A 23780-nucleotide genomic window follows, 5' to 3' on the forward strand; every position below is an offset into this window, starting at 1 on the left:
GACACTGTTGATTATTCCCTCCTTGAAACTCCTGTCTTGCTGTTTTGAACCAAGTTAATTTTCTTTTTTTTTTAACCTTAAGCTTTTTATTTTGTATTGAGGTATAGCCAGTTAACAATGTTGTGGTAGTTTCAGGTGAAGAGCGAAGGAACTCAGCATTGCATAGAGGTGTATCCATTCTCACCCAAAGCCCACTCCATCCAGACTGGCACATAACTGTTGAGCAGAGTTCCATGTACTACACAATAGGTCTTTGTTGGTTATCCATTTAAAATATAGCAGTATGTACATGACCTTCCCAAAGTCCCTATCTATCTTCTCCCGCCCTCCCCACAGAACTATAATTTATTTTCTAAGTCTCTGAGTCTCTTTCTGTTTTGTAAGTAACTTCATTTGTATAGTTTTTTTTTTTTTTTTTTAGATTCCATGTATAAGGGATGCCATATGATATTTCTCCTTCTCTGACTTACTTTTAGGTCCATCCATGTTGCTGCAAATGGCATTATTTCATTCTTTTTAGTGGCTGAGTGATATTCCATTGTATATATGTACCACATCTTCTTTATCTCTTCCTTTGTTGACAGGCATTTAGGCTTCTTCCATGTCTTGGCTATTGTAAACAGTGCTTCAATGAACATTGGGATACGTGTATCCTTTTGGATCATCAATTCCAGGAGTGGAATTGGAGGGGCATATGGTAGTTCTGTCTTTAGCTGTTTAAGGAACCTCCATACTGTTCTCCATAGTGGCTGTACCAGTTTACATTCTCACCAACAGCGGAAGGAGGAGTCCCTTCTCTCCATAACCTTTCCAACATTTGTTGTTTGTGGATTTTTTGATGATAGCCATTTTGACTTGTGTGAAGTGGTATCTCATTGTAGTATTGATTTGCATTTCTCTAATAACTAGCAATGTTAAACATCTTTTCATGTGCCTATCGTTTTGTCCTCTTTGGATAAATGTTTATTCAGGTTGTCTCCAATTTTTTGAGTGGATTATGTTTTTTTATGCTATTTTTAAGTGTCCTAGGCTGTTTGTAAATTTTGGAGACCAATCCCTTAAAGGTCACGTCACTTGCACTTTTCGCCCAGTCTGTGGGTTGTATTTTCATTTTGTTTATTGTTTCCTTTGCTGTGCAAAAGCTTTTGAGTTTAAGTAGGTCCCATTTGTTTATTTTTGCTTTTTTCCCCCATTATTATGGGAGATGCATCAAAAAAGATGTTGCTGTGAGTTATATCAGACAGTCTGCCTATGTTTTCCTCTAGGGGTTTTACAGTGTCCAGTATCACATTTAGGTCTCAATCCATTTTGAGCTTATTTTTGTATTTGGAGTTAAGAAATGATCTAATTTCATTTTTTTTACATGTGACTGTCCAGTTTTCCCAGCATCATTTGTTGATGAGATTCTTTCCAACATTGTGTAGAATTGGCTTTGTCATAGATAAATTGACCATAGAGGCATGGGCTTATTTCTGGGTTTTCTATCCTATTCCATTGAGCTATATTTCTATTTTTATGCCACTGCCATACTGTTTTGATGACTTGTAGCTTTGCAGTATAGTCTGAAGTTAGGAGTCTGAGTCCTCCAGCTCCCTTTTTCTTTTTCAGCATTGCTCTATTTGGGGTCTTTTATGTCTCCATACAGATTGTGAGACTTTTTTTCTAGTTCTGTGAAAAATGTCATTGGTAATTTGTTAGGGGTTTCATTGAAGCTGTAGATTGCCTTGGACATTAGTCATTTTGACAGTATTGATTTTTCCAATCCACTAAAAAGGTATATATTTCCATCTGTGTATATCTTCTTTAATTTCTTTCATCAGCATCATATAGTTTTCAGAGTACAGGTCTTTTGTCTCCTTAGGTAGCTTTATTCCTAGGTATTTTATTCTTTTTGATGCAATGGTAAATGGAATTCTTCTTGAATTTCTCTTTCTGATCTTTTGTTGTTAGTGTATAGAAATGCAACGGTTTTCTGTGTATTAATTTTGTAACCTCCAATTACCAAATTCATTGATGAGTTATAGTAGTTTTCTGGTGGCATCTTTAGGGTCTTCTGTGTATAGTATTCTGTCATCTGCACGCAGTGACAGATTAACTTCTTTTCCAATTTGGATTCCCTTTACCTCTTTTTCTTCTCTGATTGCTCTAGCTAGGATGTCCAAAATGATGTTGAATAAAAATGGTCCTTTTCATGTTTATTTTGTTCTTAGTCTTAGAGGGAATGTGTTCAGCTTTTCACCACTGAGGATGATGCTAGCTGTAGATTTGTCATGTCTGGCCTTTATTATGTTGAGGGATATAGCCTTTATGCCCACTTTCTGGAGAGTTTTTTTTTATCATAAATGGGTGATGAATTTTATCAGAAACTTTTTCTGCATCCACTGAATGATCATATGGTTTTCATTCTTCAATTTGTTGATGTGGTGTATCACATTTATTGATTTGGGGATGTTGAAAAATCCTTACATCTCTTGGATGGATACCGGAGATCATGATCTCTGATCATGGTGTATGATCTTTTTAATGTATTTTTGGATATGAATTGTTAGTATTTTGTTGAGGATTTTGGAATCTATGTTCATCAGTGATCCTGTCCTGTAAATTTTTTTTTTTGTGGTATCTTTGTCTGGTTTTGGGGGGATGGTGGCCTCATAAAATGAGTTTGGAAGTTTTCCTTCCCTGCAACTTTTTGGAACAGTTTCAGAAGGATAGGTGTTAACTCTTCTCTAAATATTTGATAAAAATTCACCTGTCAAGCTGTAGGGTCCTAGACTTTTGTTTGTTGGGAGGTTTTTAATCATTGTTTGTTTCAATTTTAGTGCTTCTGATTGGCCTGTTTATATTTTCTGTTTCTTCCTGGTTCATCCTAGGGAGACTGTACCTTTCTAAGAATTTGTCCATTTCTTCCATGTGTCGGTTTTATTGGCATACAGTGTTCATAGTAGTCCCTTATGACCCTTGGTATTTCTGTGGAGTCAGCTGTAGCTTCATTTTCAATTTTACTGATTTGACTCCTCTCCCTTTTTTTTGGATGAGTCTGGCTAATGGTTTATAAATTTTCTTTATCTTTTCAAAGAACCAGCTTTTAGCTTTATTGATCTCTGAGATTGTTTTCTTTGTCTCTATTTCATTTAATTCTTCTCTGATCTTTATGATTTCCTTCTCTCTACTAACTTTATGTTTGTTCTTCTTTCTCTAGTTGTTTTAGGTATAAGGTTAGATTGTTGATATTTATCTTGTTTCTTGCGGTAAGATTTTATTGCTCTAAACTTCCCTCTTAGAACTGCTTTAGCTGCATCCCATAAGTTTTGGACCATTGTGCTTTCATTTTCTTTCTTTTTTTTTTTAGAAAGTCGGAACGATTTTATTTATAAAATGCTTCTTCAGTTTTCCTTTATTCAACATCAGGGAGGGCTGACTGTGCCAGACCTTGCGCTGGGCTCTGAGACCAATAGGGATACAAACATGAGAGTGTTTATGGCCTTACAGAGTTCATTGTATGGAAAGCTACATGTCATAGAGCATCCTAAGAATTTTGACACTTTGGGAGGTGTTGAAAAAACAAAGCAATGGCTCTAATTCAATTCTGTCTTTAAAGCACCAAACACTTTTTTTCTAGAAGTGAGATTTCAATATTATTTCCTCTACCCTCTTTTTGGAGGAAATAATTTGAATAGTCTTTAGAAATGTTAAGCAAATACCCCTTCATTCTTATAGAAAACTTGATATCATCTTTACTCTGAAGATACATTTTTTAACACTTGAGTTTTGTTTTTATTACATTGAAACAATCATATAACCTAGCAAGTCAAATAGCAAGCAAAGACCTTAGGACCTGTGCTTGGTTTCTTAGAAGCATCTATTTTCAGTTCATATTTGTCTCTTTTGGATCTCCTTTCCTATTTCCATGCTTATACTATTCTGTCTTAAAACAGAAATGATTAACTTCCTCTAAATCTCTCTCTCTTCCCAACTCCATCTGAAATTACCAACGTTTGGTTAAATTAGTTTCTAGGATTTACATTACTTCTTCCTGTTTAGTTACTAAGTTGTGTCTGACTTTTTGTGATCCCATGGACTGTAGCCCATCAGGTTCCACTGCCCATGGGATTCTCCAGGCAAGAATACTGGAGTGGGTTGCCATTTCCTTCTCCTGCTTTCATTTTCATTTGTCTCTAGATTTTTTTGTTTTTCTTCTTCTTCTTTGATTTCTTCAGTGATCCAGTGGTTGTTTAGTAGCATACTGTTTAGCCACCAAGTGTTTGTGTTTCTTAGAGTTTTTTTCCTTGTTTAATCTCATAGTGTTGTTGTGATCAGAAAAGATGCTTGATATGATTTCAGTTTTCTTAAATTTACTAAGGCTTGCCTTGTGGCCCAGCATGTGGTCAATCCTTGAGAATGTTCCTTGTGCACTTGAGAAGAATGAGTAGTCTGCTGCTTTTGCATGGAATGCTCTATAAATATCAATTAAGTCTAATTCATCTAAAGTGTCAATTAAGGCCTCAATTTCCTTATTGATTTTCTGTCTGGATCATCTGTCCATTGATGAAATTGGGGTATTAGAGTCCACTCCATTATCATGTTACTGTCAGTTTGTGCCTTTATGTTTGTTTGTATTTGCCTTACATATTGAGGTGCTCCTATGTTGGGTGCTTATATATTTATAATTGTTATATCTTATTCTTAGATTGAACCCTTGATCATTATGTACTGTCCTTCTTTGTCTCTTATAGCAGTCTTTGTTTGAAAATCTATTTTGTTGGATATGAATGTTGCTGCTCTAGCTTTCTTATGATTTCCATTTGCATGAAATACTTTCTCCCATCCCCTTACTTTCAGTCTGAAAGTGTCCATAGGTTTGAGGTGGGTCTCTTGTAGAGAGCATATATATGGGTCTTATTTTTTTTATCCACCCAACTATGTCTTTTGGTTGGTGCATTTAATCCATTTACACTTAAGGTAATTATTGATGTGTATGATCCTACATACATAGGACTTCTCAGGTGGCTCAGTCAGTAAAGAATCTGCCTGCAGGTTCTTTATGCGAGACCTGGGTTCTATCCCTGGGTAGGGAAAACTCCCTGGAAGAGGGCATGGCAACCCACTCCAGTATTTTTGCCTGGAGAATCCCCATGGACAAAGGAGCCTGGTGGGCTGCAGCCCATAGGGTCACAAAGTGTCAGATGAGACTGAGTGACTAAGCTCACATAGCACACGATCCTGTTCAGTTCAGTCATGTCTGACTCTGCAGCACCATGGAATGTGCACGCCTGGCTTCCTTGTCCATCACCAACTCCCAGAGCCTGCTCAAACTCATGTCCATCGAGTCAGTGCTGCCATCCAACCATCTCATCCTCTGTTGTCCCTTTCTCCTCCTGCCTTCAGTCTTTCCTGGAATCAGGGTCTTTTCCAATGAGTCAGTTCTTCACATTAGGTGTCCAGAGTATTGGAGCTTCAGCTTCAGCATCAGTCCTTCCAGTGAGTGTTCAGGACTGATTTCCTTTAGGATTGACAGGATTGATCTCCTTGAAGTTCAAGGGACTCTCAAAAGTCTTTTCAAACACTGCAGTTCAAAAGCATCAATTTTTTGGCACTCAGCTTTCTTTATGGTCCAACTCTCACATCCATACATGATTACTGGAAAATCCATAGCTTTGACTATATGGACCTTTGTTGGCAAAGTAATGTCTTTGCTTTTTAATATGTTGTCTAGGTTGGTCATAGCTTTTCTTCCAAGGAGCATGTATCTTTAATTAATTTCATGGCTACAGTCACTATCAGCAGTGATTTTGGAGCTCAAGAAAATAAAGTCTGTCACTGTTTCCATTGTTTCCCCATCTATTTGCCATGAAATGATGGGACAGAATGCCATGATCTTAATTTTTTGAATGTTGAGCTTTAAGCCAACTTTTTCACTCTCTTTCACTTTCATCAAGAGGCTCTTTAGTTCTTCTTTGCTTTCTGCCATTAAAGTGTTCATTTGTATATCTGAGGTTATTGATATTTCTCCTGGCAACCTTGATTCCAGCTTGTGCATCATCCAGCCTGGCATTTTGCACAGTGTACTCTGCATATACTTTAAAAAAGCAGGGTGACAATATACAACCTTGACATAAACCTTTCCCAATTTGGAACCAGTCCATTGTTCCATGTCCAGTTCTAATTTTTGCTTCTTGACCTGCATACAGATTTCTCAGGAGGCAAGTAAGGTGGTCTGGTATTCGCATCTCTTGAAGAATTTTCCACAATTTGATGTGATCCACAAAGTCAAAGGCTTTAACCTAGTCAATAAAGGAGATGTAGATGTTTTTCTGGGACTCCCTTGCTTTTTCTATGATTCAGCGGATGTTGGCAATTTGATCTCTGGTTCCTCTGCCTTTCCTAAATCCAGCTTGAACATCTGGCATTTTTTGGATCATGTACTGTTGAAGTCTATCTTGGATAATTTTGAGCATGACTTTGCTGCCGTGTAAGATGAGTGCAATTGTGCTGTACTTTGAACATTCTTTGGCATTCCCCATCTTTGGGACTGGAATGAAAATTGACTGTTTCTAGTCCTGTGACCACTGCTGAGTTTTCCACATTTTGCTGGCACATTGAGTGCAGCACTTTAACAGTATCATCTTTTAGGATTTGAAATAGTTTAGGTGGAATTCCATGACTTACCCTAGCTTTGTTCTTAGTGATGCTTCCTAAGGCCCACTTGACTTTGCACTCTAGCTTGACTAGCTCTTGGTGAGTGATCACACGATTGTGGTTATCTGGGTCATTAAGATCTCTCTTGTATAGTTCTTCTGTGTATTATTGCCAGCTGTTTTAAAATTATCTTCTGCTTCTGTTAGGTCTATATACCATTTCTATCTTCTATATGCCCATCGTTGCATCTTTGCATAAAATTTTTTCTTGGTATCTCTAATTTTCTTGATGAGAACTCGGGTCTTTCCCATTCGATTGTTTTCCTCTATTTCTTTGCATTGTTCACTTAGGAGTGCTTACTTGTCTCTCCTTGCTATTCTTTGGAACTCTGCAATCAGGTGGATATATCTTTACTTTTCTCTGTTTCCTTTCACTTCTCTTTTTTTCTCAGCTATTTGTAAAGCCTCCTCAGACAACCATTTTGCCTTTTTGCATTTCTTTTTTTGGGGTGGGTTTTGATCACTGCCTCTTGTACAAGTGTCAGGAACCTCATCCATAGTTCTTCAGGCACTCAGTCTATCAGATCTAATCCCTTGAATCTATTTGTCATTACCACTGTATAATCATAAGGGATTTGATTTAGGTCAGACCTTAATGACCTAGTGGTTTTCCCTACTTATTCAATTTAAATCTGAATTTTGCAATAAGGATGATCTGAGCCATAGTCAGCTCCCAGTCTTGTTTTTGCTGACTGTATAGAGCTTCTCCATCTTCGACTACAAAGAATATAATCAATCTGAATTTGGTACTGACCATCTGGTGATGTCCATGTATAGAGTCATCTCTTCTGTTGTTGGAAGAGAGTGTTTGCTATGACCAGCACATTCTCTTGGCAAAACTCTGTTAGCCTTTGCCCTACTTCATTGTGTACTCCAAGTCCAAATTTGCCTGTTACCTTAGATATCTCTTGACTTTGTACTTTTGTATCCAGTCCCCTATGATGAGAAGGACATCTTTTTTTGCTGTTGTTATTTCTAGAAAATCTTGTAGGTTTTGGTGGAAGACCTTCAGCTTCTTCAGCATTAGTGGTTGGGGCATAGACCTGTATTACCGTGATATTGAATGGTTTGCCTTGGAAATGAACAGAGATCATTAAGTAATTTTTGAGATTGCACCCAAGTACTGCAGTTAGGACTCCTATTGAATATGAGGGCTATTCCATTTCTTCTAGTGGGTTCTTGCCCACAGTAGTAGATATAATGGTCATCTGAATTAAATTCTCCCATTCTGGTCCATTTTAGTTCACTGATTCCTAAAATGTTGATGCTCACTGTTGCCATCTCCTGTTTGACCACTTCCAATTTACACTGATTCATGGACCCAGCATTCCAGGTTCCTATGCAATATTGATCTTACAGCATTACACTTTACTTTCACCATCAGACACATCCACATCTAGGTATTGTTTCTGCTTTGGCTCAGCTTCTTCATTCTTTCTGGGGCTATTTCTCTGCTCTTTTCCAGTAGCATATTGGGCACCTACTAACCTGGGGAGTTCATCTTTCAGTGTCCTATCTTTTTGCCTTTTTATACTGTTCATGGGGTTCTCAAGGCAAGAATGCTGTAGTGGCTTGCCATTCCCTTTTGCAGTGGACCACATTTTATCATACGTATGTATATGTAAACTATATATATCCATAATAGGGTGATACTGCTTGGGTTTGAAATCCCATGTCTGCACCTTGTTGGCTCTGGGACTCTGGGAAGGTTACTTGGCCTGCCAGTGCTTAAGTTTCTTTACCTGTAAAATAAGAATAGTGGTACCCACCCATTAGCTTGTTCTGTATATAAAGCATGCTCCATATCCATCTGTTTGTATCCACCCCACTTGTGACCTCCCTAGCATTTGCCACATGAGCTCTTGCCCAGTCTCCTTCCCCTTTTACTCCTGCTTCTACAGTCATTCTGTACACTTCAGCCAGAGTGGTCTTTTTATAATAGTAAAGCCTTCAATGACTTCTTATTATACAGGATAGAATCCAGACTCCTTCTCAGGCTCTATTTGGTCACTGCTTGCTTCTTTAGTCTCAGTCAGACTGTGTGTTCTCTTGAGTATGTGGCTCCCGGTACACTAGTCCACTTTTTCTACTTAGCATGTGTCAAGTTTGTTCCTAATGCAAGGCCTTTGTCCTAGTTCTTCCTAATGCCTCAGATGCTCTTTCCTTAGACTTTTCCCAGGCTGGCTCTCTTAATACTCAATTTCTCAGCTCCAGTGACATCTCCAGAGAGCCGTTTTCTGAACATCCTATGTGAAACAAGCCCTCATTCTGTAACTCATTATCCCATTCTGTTGACTTCAGAATGTACTTACCCTACCTGAAATGTTTTTCAGAGGTGCTAGTAAGATCAGACTTTGTTTATTTGTTAAGTGTTTCTTGTCATCATTGGGATAAAAAAATAAAAGTAGTGTCTTCTTGAAATTCACATTCTGATAGGGAGACAGTCAAGCTAATGAGGAAATTATATGTTTCGGAAAAATAGAGCATGCATAGGCGTGCTGCAGAAGCTAAGATTGAAGTGCCTGCCTGCATTGTCAGGGATAGTCTCTAGAGTGCTTGGAGCAGATGAGCTGTCCTTGGAAGATAATTGTGACATGCAAATAAAATTTAAGTGGCCATGTTCATTCATCATGTGTGTTGATCCTACTATAGTTTTGCCATTCCTGGGATATTTAATGAGCTCTAGGCATTATGCCAAGTGACAAGGATATAGCAGTGAACCAGGAAGGAGGAACGCAGAAGAGAAGATTGCTGTCAGGAAGCTTGTATTATGTGGAGAGAGAATAAATATGTATACCTTATATTTACACAGTGTTGTAAATACAACAGTGTATTTACAGAGAGGTGCTTTCAAGGAAATAATCATATTGAAATAGAAGCTGAATTAAAAATAGTCAGGGAGAGATACTGTGCGGTTGTGTTGTTAGAGCCGAATCCTGAAGAACAAAAATGAACCAGGCAAGGCAAGCTGGAGAAGGACTGTTAATTGGTAGAGGCACACTGTAAAGAGCTTGAGGTGGAAATGGGTTCAGAACAAAGAGGAGGCTGGTGTGGCTGGCACAGAATCAGAGTGGTATGAATGGAAATTGCCGGGGTCCAGCCCCAGTGGATCCAGGGTGATTCAAAGGGGGAGACGGATAGGTGAGGAAAACTTATTTTTTTAGTGATATAAGATTAGATTAGGAAGAAATAGTATAGTAGGAAATTTAAATGGAGAAAAGGAGGCTGAATAACTTGGTTTACGGGGGAAACCAATAAAACCTTGAGACAAGAGGTTTGCACCATCTACATTAGGCCACTGGCGTCCACTTGAATATCGAAGGGTGCCCCGCTTTAGGCTCCCTTTTGCGTGGGTCTTAGAAGCCAGGGCAAGTAAGTACACGTGGTGAGCCTCCCCGCTCCAGATGGGAATTCAGCCGAAAAACGGGAGCAAAGAACGACATGGGGAAGCCCAGCATTGGTGCAAGACTCCAAAAACTATTTTTCAAAATCAGCTTATATACCCCAAGTTGTACATAAAGAAATAATGGAATATGCAGAGTTATGCAGGGGCAGCAGTCCTGACCCTCATTGAGACCAGGCTTTCTTTTTGCATACCCTCCCGTATACAAAAGGTCTCAGGTGGTTTACATTATCTTCTGGCCAAGAGGCCTGTTCACATTTTTATGGCTCTCTTCCTGGATAATTGTCTATCAACCAGAAAACTCCTTTTCCCTAGAAGTGTTTTTTCTTTACTCTGCATCACCCTCAAAGTACTAAATAAAGTTACATTCCTGTAGAACAAAGGTGCAGTGGGTTATAACAAAGAAAGTACTGAACTCAAAGATCTACTGTTGCTGATACCAGGTCTACTACCTGTTTTTCTATATACCAACTATCTCTACAAATAAAAGATACGAAAATTTGGCAGCAAGTATTGGCTCAACAAATGAAACCTTTAATCAGTCCTATTCTAATGATTTTGACTCCTCGTAAGCCCCTACATTCCTAGGATGTTTTAAGCTTCCTGTGCCTCCCGTAGTCGGGAGGCCTCAAACAATCACATGCGCAGCTGTATGAGTCCTGCAGGCAGGCTAGAAAGCCATCAGAGGGGTTTTTGGATTGAAACACCCTGTCAAATGCAGAAGACTAAAGCTCTGAGTTGACTTTTTCCAGAATGTGTCAGAAGAGTGGAAAAGCAGAGTACAAAGGCCGGCAGACTTTGGTTTTTTGGGGCACATGCTTAGGAAATACCAGGGGGAAGCCCTGAGATTTGACTCGCCTTGCCCATGAGATCTCTGCCACGTGACCTTGTCATGGGTGGGATTCCTCATGCTGGCTCCCGGCAGGAAATAAAATCAGGAGCCAGGTCATACCATCCAGCTCATCGGGAGCTCCAGATCCAAGAGCCAGGAGCTTGTAGGGTAAGAGATAAACTTTGGATATCATTCCAAGAGCAGTGGAAAGCCATCACAGGATTTTAACGAGGGGAATGATACAATCTGATTTATGTTTTGCGTGCATGTATGTGTGTGTGTGTTGATTTTGTTTTTTGGTCTGTACCATGCAGCTTATGGGATCCTAGTTCCCTTGGGATCTCAATTCCTTGATCAAGGATTGAACCTGAGCCACAGCAGTGAAAGTGCCAAATTCTAACCATTGGACCTCTAGGAAACCCCCCGATTTACCTTTTAAAAACTAGATGCACTGAAGAAGGGAAGTTGGGGATGCAGGAAATGAAGTAGAGACTGTTACAGTGGCAAGAAATGGTGGCTGTGCAGATGAAGTGAAGTGGAAGAATTTAGGTATATTTTAGACACAGTATTGACAATACCTGTGGTAGAATATCTCCGGGTATTAGGCAGAGCTGGCCAGTGAGTCCTTAGATTTTTGGCTTAGCTCCTGGGCAGATTGTGATGTGATGTCCTGAGGTGGGAAATACTGGAAAGAAACTAGTGTTCTAGCGTGGCAATTGAGAGCCATGTGTTGGACAGCAAAATCAGGCTAGTGAAGTTGGCACTTGGATATATGAGTCTGGAGGGCAATTGAGTGGTGAAGGCTAGAGATAGAAATTTGGAAATCATCAGGACATAATTGCTGTTTAAAGCTGTGGGGCTAGATATGATTATGGAGACAGTGAAGTTTGAAAATTAAAAGGGGCCTGGAACAAAGCCCTGGGACATTCCAGCAGTTAGAGGTTCGAAAGGGAATGATAGGGAGGCTGAGAAAAATAACTAGAGAAATAAGAGGTGGACCACAAGATTGTGTTAAGATGGAAGCCAAGGAAAAGGGTTTGGATAATGGTTTATACACATTACCTCATTTCATTTTCACAACTACTTGTGCAAAGTATTTTAGAAAACTGAGGTTAACACTCAAGAATACTCAGTTTCTCAGTCTGTCGAAGGATGGGATAAGGGGAGGGGAGGGAGACTCAAGGGAGGGAACATCACTATGAACAAAGCTAATGGAGGTGATGGAATTCCAGCTGAGCTATTTCAAATCCTAAAAGATGATGCTGTTAAAGTGCTGCACTCAATGTGCCATCAAATTTGGAAAACTCAGCAGTGGCCACAGGACTGGAAAAGGTCAGTTTTCATTCCAGTCCCAAAGAAGGGGAATGCCAAAGAATGCTCAAACTATCGCACAATTGCACTCATCTCACACGATGGCAAAGTCATGCTCAAAATTATCCAAGATAGACTTCAACAGTACGTGAACTGAAAAATTCCAGATGTTCAAACTGGATTTAGAAAAGGCAGAGGAACCAGAGATCAAATTGCCAACATCCATTGGATCATAGGAAAAGCAAGAGAATTCCAGAAACACGTCTACTTCTGCTTTATTGACTATGCCAAAGCCTTTGATTGTGTAGATCACAACAAACTGTGGAAAATTCTTCAAGAGATGGAAATACCAGGTCGCCTCACCTGCCTCCTGAGAAATCTGTATGCAGGTCAAGAAGCAACAGTTATAACTGGACATGGAACAATGGACTGGTTCCAAATTGGGAAAGGAGTACGTCAAGGCTTTATATTGTCACCCTGCTCTTTTAACTTACATGTAGAGTACATCATGCGAAATGCTGGGCTGGATGAAGCACAAGCTGGAATCAAGGTTGCTGCGAGAAATATCAATAACCTCAGATACACAGATGGCACCACCCTTATGGCAGAAAGTGAAGAGGAACTGAAGAGCCTTTTGATGAAAGTGAAAGAGGAAAGTGAAAAAGCTGGCTTAAAACTCAACATTCAGAAAACTAAGATCATGGCATTTGGTCCCATCACTTCATGGCAAATAGATGGGGAAACAATGGAAACAGTGACAGACTTTATTTTCTTGAGTTCCAAAATCACTGCAGATGGTGACTGCAGCCATGAAACTAAAACTCTTGCTCCTTGGGAGAAAAGCTATGACAAATCTAGCCAGCATATTTAAAAGCAGAGACATTACTTTGCTGACAAAGATCTGTCTAGTCAAAGCTATGGTTTTTCCAGTAGTCATTTATGGATGTGAGAGTTGGAGTATAAAGAAAGCTGAATGTTGAAGAATTGATGCTTTTGAGCTGTGTTGTTGGAGAAGACTCTTGAGAGTCCCTTGGACTGCAAGGAGATCCAACCAGTCAATCCTAAAGAAAATCAATCCTGCGTATTCATTGGAAAGACTGATCCTGAAGCTAAAACTTCATTACTTTGGCCACCTGATGTGAAGAACTGACTCATTGGAAAAGACCCTGACGCTGGAAAAGATTGAAAGGAGAAGGAGAAGGGGACAACAGAGGATGAGATGGTTGGATGGCATCACCTACTCGATGGACATGAGTTTGAGCAAGCTCCAGGAGTTGGTGATGGACAGGGAAGCCTGGTGTGTTATAGTCTGTGGCATCACAAAGAGTCAGACATAACAGAGTGACTGAAGTGAGGGAGACTCAAGAGACTCACTCATATATATGTAATTGTGACTGATTTGCACTGTTATATGACAGTAACCAACACATGCTGCTGCTGCTGAGCCGCTTCAGTCGTGTCCGACTCTGTGCGACCCCAGAGACGGCAGCCCACCAGGCTCCCCCCATCCCTGGGATTCTCCAGGCAAGAACACTGGAGTGGGGTGCCATTTCCTTCTCCAGTGCATGAAAGTGAAAAGTGAAAGGAAAGTCGCTCAGGTGTCTCTGACTCTTAGCGACCCCATGGACTACAGCCTACCAGGCTCCTCTGTCCGTGGGATTTTCCAGGCAAGAGTACTGGAGTGAGGTGCCATTGCCTTCTCCAAACCAACACATAGCTTTAAGTAATTTTCTACCAATTAAAAAAAAAAAAAAAGGAAAACTCAGCTGGTAGACCCAGGCTCTTAACCACTGTGGGTGTTTCCCAAAATAGAAAAGTTAGTCCCAGGTTGCCAAGAAGATGAGATGAACATAGAGAGGTCTTTATTGGATTTTGCTATCCAGATATTGTTAACCTTGCTTAAAGCCAACAGTAGGATAGATAAAAGCCAGATTGAGTGGTTTGAATAGTAAACAGGAGGTGATGACAGGAGACAAATTCTCGGTAACTTGGAGAACTTCTCTTGCATGGAGGAGCTAAGAAATGGAGTGAAAGCTCAGTGGGACTCTGGGTTAAGAGAAGTTTGTTTGTCTTTGATTCTTTTAATTGGGAGGAGCCAGAGCCTGTTTTCATGCTTGCAGAATGGTCAAGGGGTAAAGGAGATGAATGATGGAAGAGGTAACAGTTAACTGAAGATGTGGCACCTTTGAAAAAGCAACTGAAATAGGATCCAGGGCAAAGTGGAGAGACCCAGGGAACTTCAGTTAAACAGAACCAGAAACTTAAAAGTGGTTTAGAAAAGGCTGTTTGATTGCAAGGGAAAATATCCACACTAGCTAAGTAGAAAGTGGCTGATTTGAAGATCTATGCTAGGTAAGCTCTTGGACATCCAAAGTTAGGAAATAAAGTGAAGCTGGCCTTGGTGTGGAGGCCTATCTAGAAAATCATTAACTAGGTTACCTTGTTTTGTCTCTTGTAGTATGCCATGGTCTTTCCTTCCTTTCTGAGTGTATCTGTTACATTCCCTTGCTTCTCTGCTTACTCATGGCTTTTCTTTTCGCTGTAACCTCTGCTTTTACATGGCATTGCTGACTAACTCTAGCCCCTTGGCCCTTTCACTTCCAGTGCCCATCATCCAGATGATCAGGTTTCTCAGAGTGCTAGCTTACTTCATTCCGTTTTTGAAATGGGGCATAGTTCATTCCATTTTTGGTCCATCAGCTCTGGCCAGAGGGAGGAGGATGGGAATCACCTTGTAGGTACTTAGGGCTGTCCCTCCCAGACTCTCTGAGTAAGGGGTGTATTTGGGAAGACAATGACTGGCATGTTTACTACAAGTAGAAACTTTTAATTCAAAGTTGGGTCACAGATAATATACTCAAATCCTTTAGTATAAGTAGGTTATATAAGCAGCAGTCCAATTTGGGCTTACTTAATTTAGAACTCAGATTTAATTTAAAATTACATTTTATAAAGTTTATACTTAAAAAGGATTAGAAACTTTAAGATGATAAACTTATCAGAAGTTAAAACATACATTTCTAATGAATAGTTAATCAGATGAGAGTATTGCAAAAGTAGTAATATTTAAATATGCTGACTAGAAAATTTAGAAATAAAAGCATAAGGCATAAAAAAAATTACCATAATCCCATTGCTGAGAAATATAAACTAATAGAGATTAATACTTTCTATATCATAACAGATATTTATATTACAGGAAATAAGGTATGCGGAGCGAAGTTATGTATCAAAACCCACTTTGAATGTAAGTATAAATTTAAATGTGCTTCATTTGTTTATTTATTTATTATTTTTATTTTTACTTTATTTTACTTTACAGTACTGTATTGGTTTTGCCATACATTGACATGAATCCACCACGGGTGTACGTGTGTTCCCAAACATGAACCCCCCTCCCACTTCCCTCCCTATAACATCTCTCTGGGTCATCCCCGTGCACCAGCCCCAAGCATGTTGTATCCTGCATCGAACATAGACTGGCGATTCGTTTCTTACATGATAGTATACATGTTTCAATGCCATTCTCCCAAATCATCCCACCCTCTCCCTCTCCCTCTGAGTCCAAAAGTCCGCTCTACACATCTGTGTCTCTTTTGCTGTCTTGCATACAGGGTCATCATTGCCATCTTTTTAAATTCCATATGTATGTGTTAGTATACTGTATTGGTGTTTTTCTTTCTGGCTTACTTCACTCTGTATAATCGGCTCCAGTTTCATCCACCTCATTAGAACTGATTCAAATGTATTCTTTTTAACGGCTGAGTGATACTCCATTGTGTCTATGTACCACAGCTTTCTTATCCATGCGTCTGCTGATGGACATCTGGGTTGTTTCCATGTCCTGGCTATTATAAACAGTGCTGCGATGAACATTGGGGTACATGTGTCTCTTTCAATTCTGGTTTCCTCGGTGTGTATGCCCAGCAGTGGGATTGCTGGGTCGTAAGGCAGTTCTAGTTGCAATTTTTTAAGGAATCTCCACCCTGTTCTCCATAGTGGCTGTACTAGTGTGCATTCCCACCAACAGTGTAAGAAAATGTAGTCAATTAAAAACTACATATTCTTACTGCACGTATAGGTGAGTGTCAACTTGATAGTTAATTACTGAAACATTAAGTCAAACTCCCTTATCACCTTAAAATTTTTTAGATCTAGTGCCCTGCATAACTTCTGCCTCTTCCCTGATTACTGTCTACTGTAAACAGCCTTCTCTAAAATAAAGCAGTGTTATTCCTTTACTCTCGGGGGACCCCTAGTATATTGTACTGGTACATTGCAGAGGCCGCATGGAAGATACTAGAAGAAAGATGCTGAATGAGCTGGAGATTAGACAAGAAGAACCATTACTTGGTCACCTAATGCTTTCTGAGGGGTCCTCTCTTTGTTTCATAGGGATTCCTAAAAAGACTTAGTAATAGCCTCCAACCAGAATGAGAAAATGGTTCTCTTAATTTCTATGATAAATTATGTATGTATGTATGTATGTAAGAGAAAGCAGAAAGCAAGTGTAAGGAGAGAATTGTTAAAATAGTGTTTTGCAGTGTTTAAGAGAGCTTTCGTCTATTTTTGTCTTCAGTTTTATGTTGTTTTATTAATAGTTTAAGAAGTGAAACTATGGCTGTGAGACTTCTCTGGTCATCCAGTGGTTATGAATCCACCTGCCAATGCAGGGGACAAGGGTTTGATCCCTGGTCGGGGAAGATTCCACATGCCGTGGGGCAACCGAGCCCACATGCCAGAACTACTGAAGCTCGCATGCACAAGAGTGCATGTTCTGCAATAAGAAGCCACTGCATGGGAAACCCAGCTCTGCAACTCGAGGGTACCCCCATTCACCCCAATTAGAGCAGGCCTGTGTGCAGCGGCAAAGACCCAGTGCAGCCAAATAACAAATAGTGGCTGTGTCCCAGTTAAGTGGTGTTGCCCCTACTAGCATGTAGGTTCTTAATTCCTAGCCTAGAGGAAGCCCATTAATTAGGATTGTTTATTATGCAGTTAACAAGGGTAAAGTATTCATTTCTTAAATTTTGACTAAGGAATAGCATTGAAACTTAAGCTTCTGGTCTATGCCTGTTTTAGTACTAGTTTGTCTTAGTTTTCTATTAGGTTTTAAGTCATAAAGTACTAGCATTATACTGGTTTTAGTGTTGTTCAAATACTGAGATTATTTTCATCTTTGATGAATAATTAGACACTCATAAAAAGTCTGTTTCTTGAATAATATATCTATGAATCATGTTTATTTATGAAAGATGATATTGATAAAATATTTAAATGTAATAATTTTTACCATCTTCTGTCTTGCCAGGAAGTGGTCATAGTAAGTGCTACAAGAACACCCATTGGGTCCTTTCTAGGCAGTCTTTCCTCTCTGCCAGCCACTAAACTTGGTTCCATTGCAATTCAGGGAGCCATTGAAAAGGCAGGTCAGTAGTTGCTTTACTTTTTGTGTTGAGGGGATAGTGATTCATTGGAGCAAATGTTTATTTTGCACTTACTATATACATAACACTTAGAAATGAATTAATGAATGCATTTTTGAATTCTCTTGAAAAGAAGTCCTTGGACTACAGTGTTAGTAATAAAACTCAAAACTGACAAAAACCATTCCTGCTATATAATGTCATCATGTACTTTACTAGGTAATTACTAATTATTGAGTTGAATAAAATATGGAAATGTTTCTTGATTTTTTTAAAAAAAGGGATTCCAAAAGAAGAAGTGAAAGAAGCATACATGGGGAATGTTCTACAAGGAGGTGAAGGACAGGCCCCTACAAGGCAAGCAGTACTGGGTGCAGGTACTAGGAATACATTTTTGCATTTATACTTGAATGTTTGACATGGCGAAATGGAGGTCATTTAGCTTAAATAGACTATAAATGCATAATAGACTGATATTCACCAAAGAAATGTTTCAGATTATGGTTGACCGTGCTCTATTTTATTACAGTTGTATTTGAAAAGAATCTGGTTTTCAAAAGTATGTTTATATTGGTTTTAGGCTTACCTATTTCTACTCCATGTACCACTATAAACAAAGTTTGTGCCTCAGGAATGAAAGCTATCATGATGGCCTCTCAGAATCTTATGTGTGGACATCAGGTAAGAAATACCTTCTTTTCCACTTTATAATTAAAATAATATGCAGTGCTAAGAAAACACTAAAAACCTAAACGTATTCATACTTTAGAAGTGAAATTCTTTCAAGTAAGTGCAGTTGCTGTGTTGTTTCAGACACTGAGGAGTGTTTGGATTTGCCAGTTCCACTTGAAGTAGAGGTTAGAATGATAGCTGAAGTGTCTTTTATTAAAAGTAGTTTCCAGCTAGGATGTTGTAGTGCCCCTTTCACTTAGAGATTCTAACATAAATGTTATATTCGCTAGATTGAGAGGAGCTTTCATTATAAATGAGAATAAGGTGCTGACCCTGGGGATCAAATCATTGATTGAGCCCAGAACTGATGACTGATTTGTAGTGCCTCACGTCCAGGTTTGGCTGTAAAATTGGGCAGCTTTCTATTGGCCTTGATGATTTTGATTTTGCTTGAGACTGGGCAAGAGACAGGCTGCTCAGCAAATGATATGTTGCGTTAGGAGACTAGACCTGGACTCATAGAACTAAGAGGTTATCAGATCTAAGCCCTTTTTTTAGTTGAAGAAAGAGATTGAGATGACTACAAACATAGTTACAGGGCTTAAATTAGAAAACAGGTGTCCCTATCCCTGTGTAGTGCATTCTGGCCTATCAGGGCATAATACACCAAGATAAAAACCAGTTGTGAGGTGTTTGCAGATTATTTCTTATATATATATATAAGAATCACAGTTTTGCATACCCTTGCTATTACTCCTCCCTTGCTTTGTTTCCGGTTGTAAGGCAAGGCAGAGAGGGGGAAAAAAAAGAGTGATGCCTGATACATATGCTAAAAACCGAAATGGTATAGAAAATTATAAAATGAAAAATCTTTCTTCTTATCCTGCTCTAAGTGTCTAATTTATTCATCACTTTCTTGTATGTTTTGCAACCTAAGAGCAGAGGAACTTTGGGCAAGTTGCTTAGATTCTGTGCCTCATGTAATATCTTGGAGATCTTTCTGTATCAGCACCTGAGATAGTATTCTACTGAACTGAACAAGTATAATATATTCTGGGGGTCCTTACTGAATGGATATCTAGGTTGTCTCCAGTTCTTCTCTATTTTAAATAATGCTCCAGAGAGTACCCCTATGTGTGTATCTTTGTGTACTTACAAATACTTAAATCAAGTCTTAATTCAGTATACTAAGCATTATAATGTAGTGGTTAAGAACAGAAAGTCTGGAGCCAGACTAATTTCAAATCCTAGTGTTGCCTGTCATCAGCTGAGGAATTACATGTGGACGGACATTCACTGGAGACAGGTGAATAAAACATTAAAAAAAAAATCTTATGTGTAGGTCTTTCTTTTGGAAAAACTCCTAAGAGGAGAATTTCAGAGTCACAGATTTAAAAATTTGGATATTTGCAAATACTTTCCATAAAAATGTTATACCAGTTACATATTGTCCAAAGGTTGTGAGAGCTTGTCTGCTTATACATAAGGTAACACTGACATCAGGTGTTACCAAATCAAACCGTAGGCAAACCAGTGGGTGAAAATGGTCATGAGATTGTTAGGTGTTTGAAAACTGAATGACAAGGATAATTTTGTCTCAGTTGATTCTTTTGTAGTTCTCTAGCAAATGCTTTTAGTTAATATTCTTGATTCATATCTGTATTTTTAAAATTATCTGACTTAGAGGAATATTAGGAATTGCCTTATTTTGAATATTATCTAATGATCAATTTTATTTAATACTGTAGAACTGATAATGTTTTCTGTCACTTATTTTCATCATCTCCAAAAAATACTCAGTATTTCAGGATAACAATAAAACTTATATGAGAACTATTTGAGACTCTCCATATTTCAAAATAGCCCAAATATTTAGATTTCTTTGGTATGGAATTTCTGTTTGTCTTTATTCCTGATTAAAGATTGTGAGAATATAATGTTAGTTTTAATTTTATGTTTACATTAATCTTTTATATTAAACTTTGTTTCAAATTAGCCTTTGTAATACAAATGAATTTTCTCTTGTAGATCTGTAATTACAGGTTAGTTGATTAATATTTACTAAACTTCTACTATATATGCCAGGCACTAACTACATAAAAATAGATATGACAAAGTTTCTGGCCTCAGAGGAGCCAGAAAGGCCTCACTAGTTTAGTGAAAAAGTTTGACATATAAATATAGCTACAATACTGTGTAATATTATTCATAAAAGGAATACACAGTAATTGGGAAAGAAGGAAGGGAGACTGTTCCAAAAACGGATAGGGAAAAAAAAAAAGGGATAGAAGTAGATAGGGAAAGTGGCTGACAAAACCGATTTGTTGGATTGAAGGGGTTGTGTCTTGATTAGTTTTAAAGGAAATGACTGTTTTTCTTGTTGGTGAATAGGTCAGAAGTGCAGAGGTGTGTGAATTAGCATGGTATCTTTGAAGATCTTGATTTTTTTTTTTTTTCCCCTTCTTGGCCTTACGGCTTGTGAGATCTTATTTCCACAACCAGGGATTGAGTCCATTCTCCCTACCGTGGAAGTGCAGAGTCTTAACTGCTGGACCACCAGGGAAGTCTGTTTGAAGACCTTTAAATAATTCTGTATGACCTCTACTCGTGTAGATCCAGGCATGAGACTGGAAAGGGAGTGAAAAGTCAGATTGTAAAGAGTCTTATATACTATGCTGGGGAGTCCTTTACGGAGTGGAATGACCAGACTTAGTCTAGCCAGAATGACTCAGATGAGTGTAGATGACACTTGGATGGAAGGAAAGGCTTTCTGTCAGATGACCAAGTTAGAAAGTTATTATAGCTGTTTGGAAAGAGTCGATGAGTAGGACCACAATCAAGAGAGTAGGGTTATTTCTGAGAACTGAGATTATATTTTTGGCAGTGTCAGTGAAATAAAGGATTTAGAAGAATTTCAGAAGATGATTTTACATTAAAGATTCCTATTACTGTCTGATTCTGATCTTAATTATCATTACACATTTCAGACCATTTCCTTCTGCCAGCGTCAAGAGGGTACTTCTTATATTGACTGTATAGCAATGTTTCATACAGTTCGTGTAGAATCCTTGTTGCTTTGTAAAGGGTACAAGGGATTTGCAACTATAGTCGACCCATGAACGTAGATTTGAAGTGCCTGGGTCCACTTAATGCACATTTTTTTTTTTCAATAAATACGTACTACAGTTGAGTCTGTGGATCTAGAACCATGGATAAGAAGGGCCAACTGTGAAGTTGCACCCAAATTATCAAGTGTGGAGGGCTGATGTTCCTGACGATGGTGTTCAAAAGTCAGTGGTACCATTTGAATTGACACTGGGTTTTTATGTGTTGCTGAGCAGGACGTGATGGTGGCAGGTGGGATGGAGAGCATGTCCAATGTCCCCTATGTAATGAACAGAGGAGCAACACCGTATGGTGGGGTAAAGCTTGAAGATTTGATTGTAAAAGATGGACTAACTGATGTCTACAATAAAATTCATATGGTAATTATTGCTTTTTAGTGGAGAAATGCCATCTATACATAATACTGCTTGGTTAAAAAATATGTTTTGTTTTGTTTTTTTTCCAGAAGCTGAAGGATATAAATGTTGATTTAGCCATTCATTTTAGGAAAATGTTTTTCTATGCTCATTGTATCAGTTTGGCTCAATTTTTTAATAAATTGCCCCACACTGACATAGTGCATTTTCTGACTTCTAATAATGGATACCATCACTGTTTAATTATTAGTCCTCAAAATAGCAACTTCTGGGCTAATTCAAGTAGCTGAGATGTGAATGAGAGAGTTACTGAGTACAGAAAGAAGTATATTTTAAGAACTAAATTTAACTGCTAACCACTGTTTTATGTTATAAAAAGCAAATATTTTATAAGTTTTTCAGAGTTACTTAGTTTTTTTTAAAATTCCAACTTTTATCAGGGCAACTGTGCTGAAAATACTGCAAAGAAGCTGAATATTGCACGAGAGGAACAGGATACTTATGCTCTTAATTCCTATACCAGAAGTAAAGCAGCATGGGAAGGTGGAAGATTTGGAAATGAAGTTGTTCCTGTCACAATTACAGTAAAAGGTTGAAGGATTATGTTCCAAAATAGACTTTAATTTTTAATAGACTTTACATATTGCTAAACTTTTTATGTTTAACTTTTAAATTGGTACTTTTTAAATTTCAACTGAAAACACTGATACTGCTGCTGAATTAGTAAAGGGAAATGTTGCTAGTTCAGAGATAATTAAACCCAATTTAATATCTGATTCCAACTCAATTGCAAATTCCACTATGCATATTTTTTGAGAAATATATTTATTAGAATTCTTTCTAATATAACTGAGATTGTTGAACACATTAAGTGAAAAGGGGGTATTTACTAGAAGGCTAGTTGGGGGTTTGTCCCAGAGCTGAAAGATGTATGGCAGCAACCAGTCAGCACCGGGAACTTCAGGGATTGGAAGAGAATGGGCAGCACCATTGGGACATGCTGTCTGGGCTTCTCACTGCTGCTCTTGTGCTCTCAGCTTCCTCCACTGCTGCCTCCATCTCCAGAGTCCATCTGTAGGGCTCTCAGAGGAAAGATAACTTCTCACCAACTGCAGCAGAATAAATCCACAGTAAAGACTCGTTAACTTGGTTTAGGTTACATTTCTATTCTAGAAATAATTACTGTGATGAGAATGATTGAAGACCCAAACTTAACCAAACTTACCCAGCCTGCGACTACATTGGACATCTACCCAAGGGGGTTAGAAGAATGTCTGTGATATAGAATGAGCTCAAGAGAGAAGACAGTGGGATGTGGCTGAATAGAAGATTGAAATTGCATCAAGCTACTTAATAAACTCTTCTTTAAGACACTAACAAATTACAGATGGTAGATTCTTGAGTGGAATTTACTTGGGATAGTGTAAGTTATGTGGGCACACAAAGGGAAGCAGAGCCTATCAGGCACCTTTTGCATTGTTTCTTACTGAGCAAGTAATTATTGTCTTTACTGCAAAGATGACTTAATTTAAAAGATTTTTGTTTTAGGTAAACCAGATGTAGTGGTGAAGGAAGATGAAGAATATAAACGTGTTGATTTTAGCAAAATTCCAAAGCTGAAGACGGTTTTCCAAAGAGAAAATGGTTAGTATTAAGAAATGAAGCATAGAGTCAGTATACCATATTAGTTGTAGAACTGCCTAAGGAGTTTTTTTTTTCTTTTTTCTTTTCTTTTTCTTTTATGCCTAAGGATTTTTAAAAGTAATTCTAGAAAACATCTTGAACTTATTTAACATTTTCAGTGTATCAGGCCCAAATGAAATTAACAAAACATTTATTTATCCAAAGTATATTTTAAATTGTTTAATAATTAATACTTTGGTTTTGTGTATGTGTGTTTGAAGTTTTTTTAAAATTATTTTTTATTGGAGTATAGTTGATTTACAGTGTCATAGTAGT

At 38.4% G+C, this 23780-nt stretch overlaps 1 protein-coding gene across 1 annotated transcript in view; it reads left to right on the top strand.

Annotated features, from left to right (window-relative positions):
* ACAT1 (acetyl-CoA acetyltransferase 1) overlaps positions 1–23780 on the top strand; it is a 31008-nt gene that overhangs the window by 1765 nt on the left and 5463 nt on the right. The window contains exons 2-8 of the mRNA XM_027979167.3: positions 15441–15488; positions 17553–17670; positions 17949–18044; positions 18248–18348; positions 21681–21824; positions 22262–22412; positions 23370–23465. Of these exons, the coding sequence (XP_027834968.1) occupies positions 15441–15488; positions 17553–17670; positions 17949–18044; positions 18248–18348; positions 21681–21824; positions 22262–22412; positions 23370–23465 (754 nt within the window). The remainder of the gene's footprint in view (positions 1–15440; positions 15489–17552; positions 17671–17948; positions 18045–18247; positions 18349–21680; positions 21825–22261; positions 22413–23369; positions 23466–23780) is intronic.

Source organism: Ovis aries, chromosome 15 (assembly GCF_016772045.2).
Source record: "Ovis aries strain OAR_USU_Benz2616 breed Rambouillet chromosome 15, ARS-UI_Ramb_v3.0, whole genome shotgun sequence".
NCBI classification, from domain to species: Eukaryota; Metazoa; Chordata; class Mammalia; order Artiodactyla; family Bovidae; genus Ovis; species Ovis aries.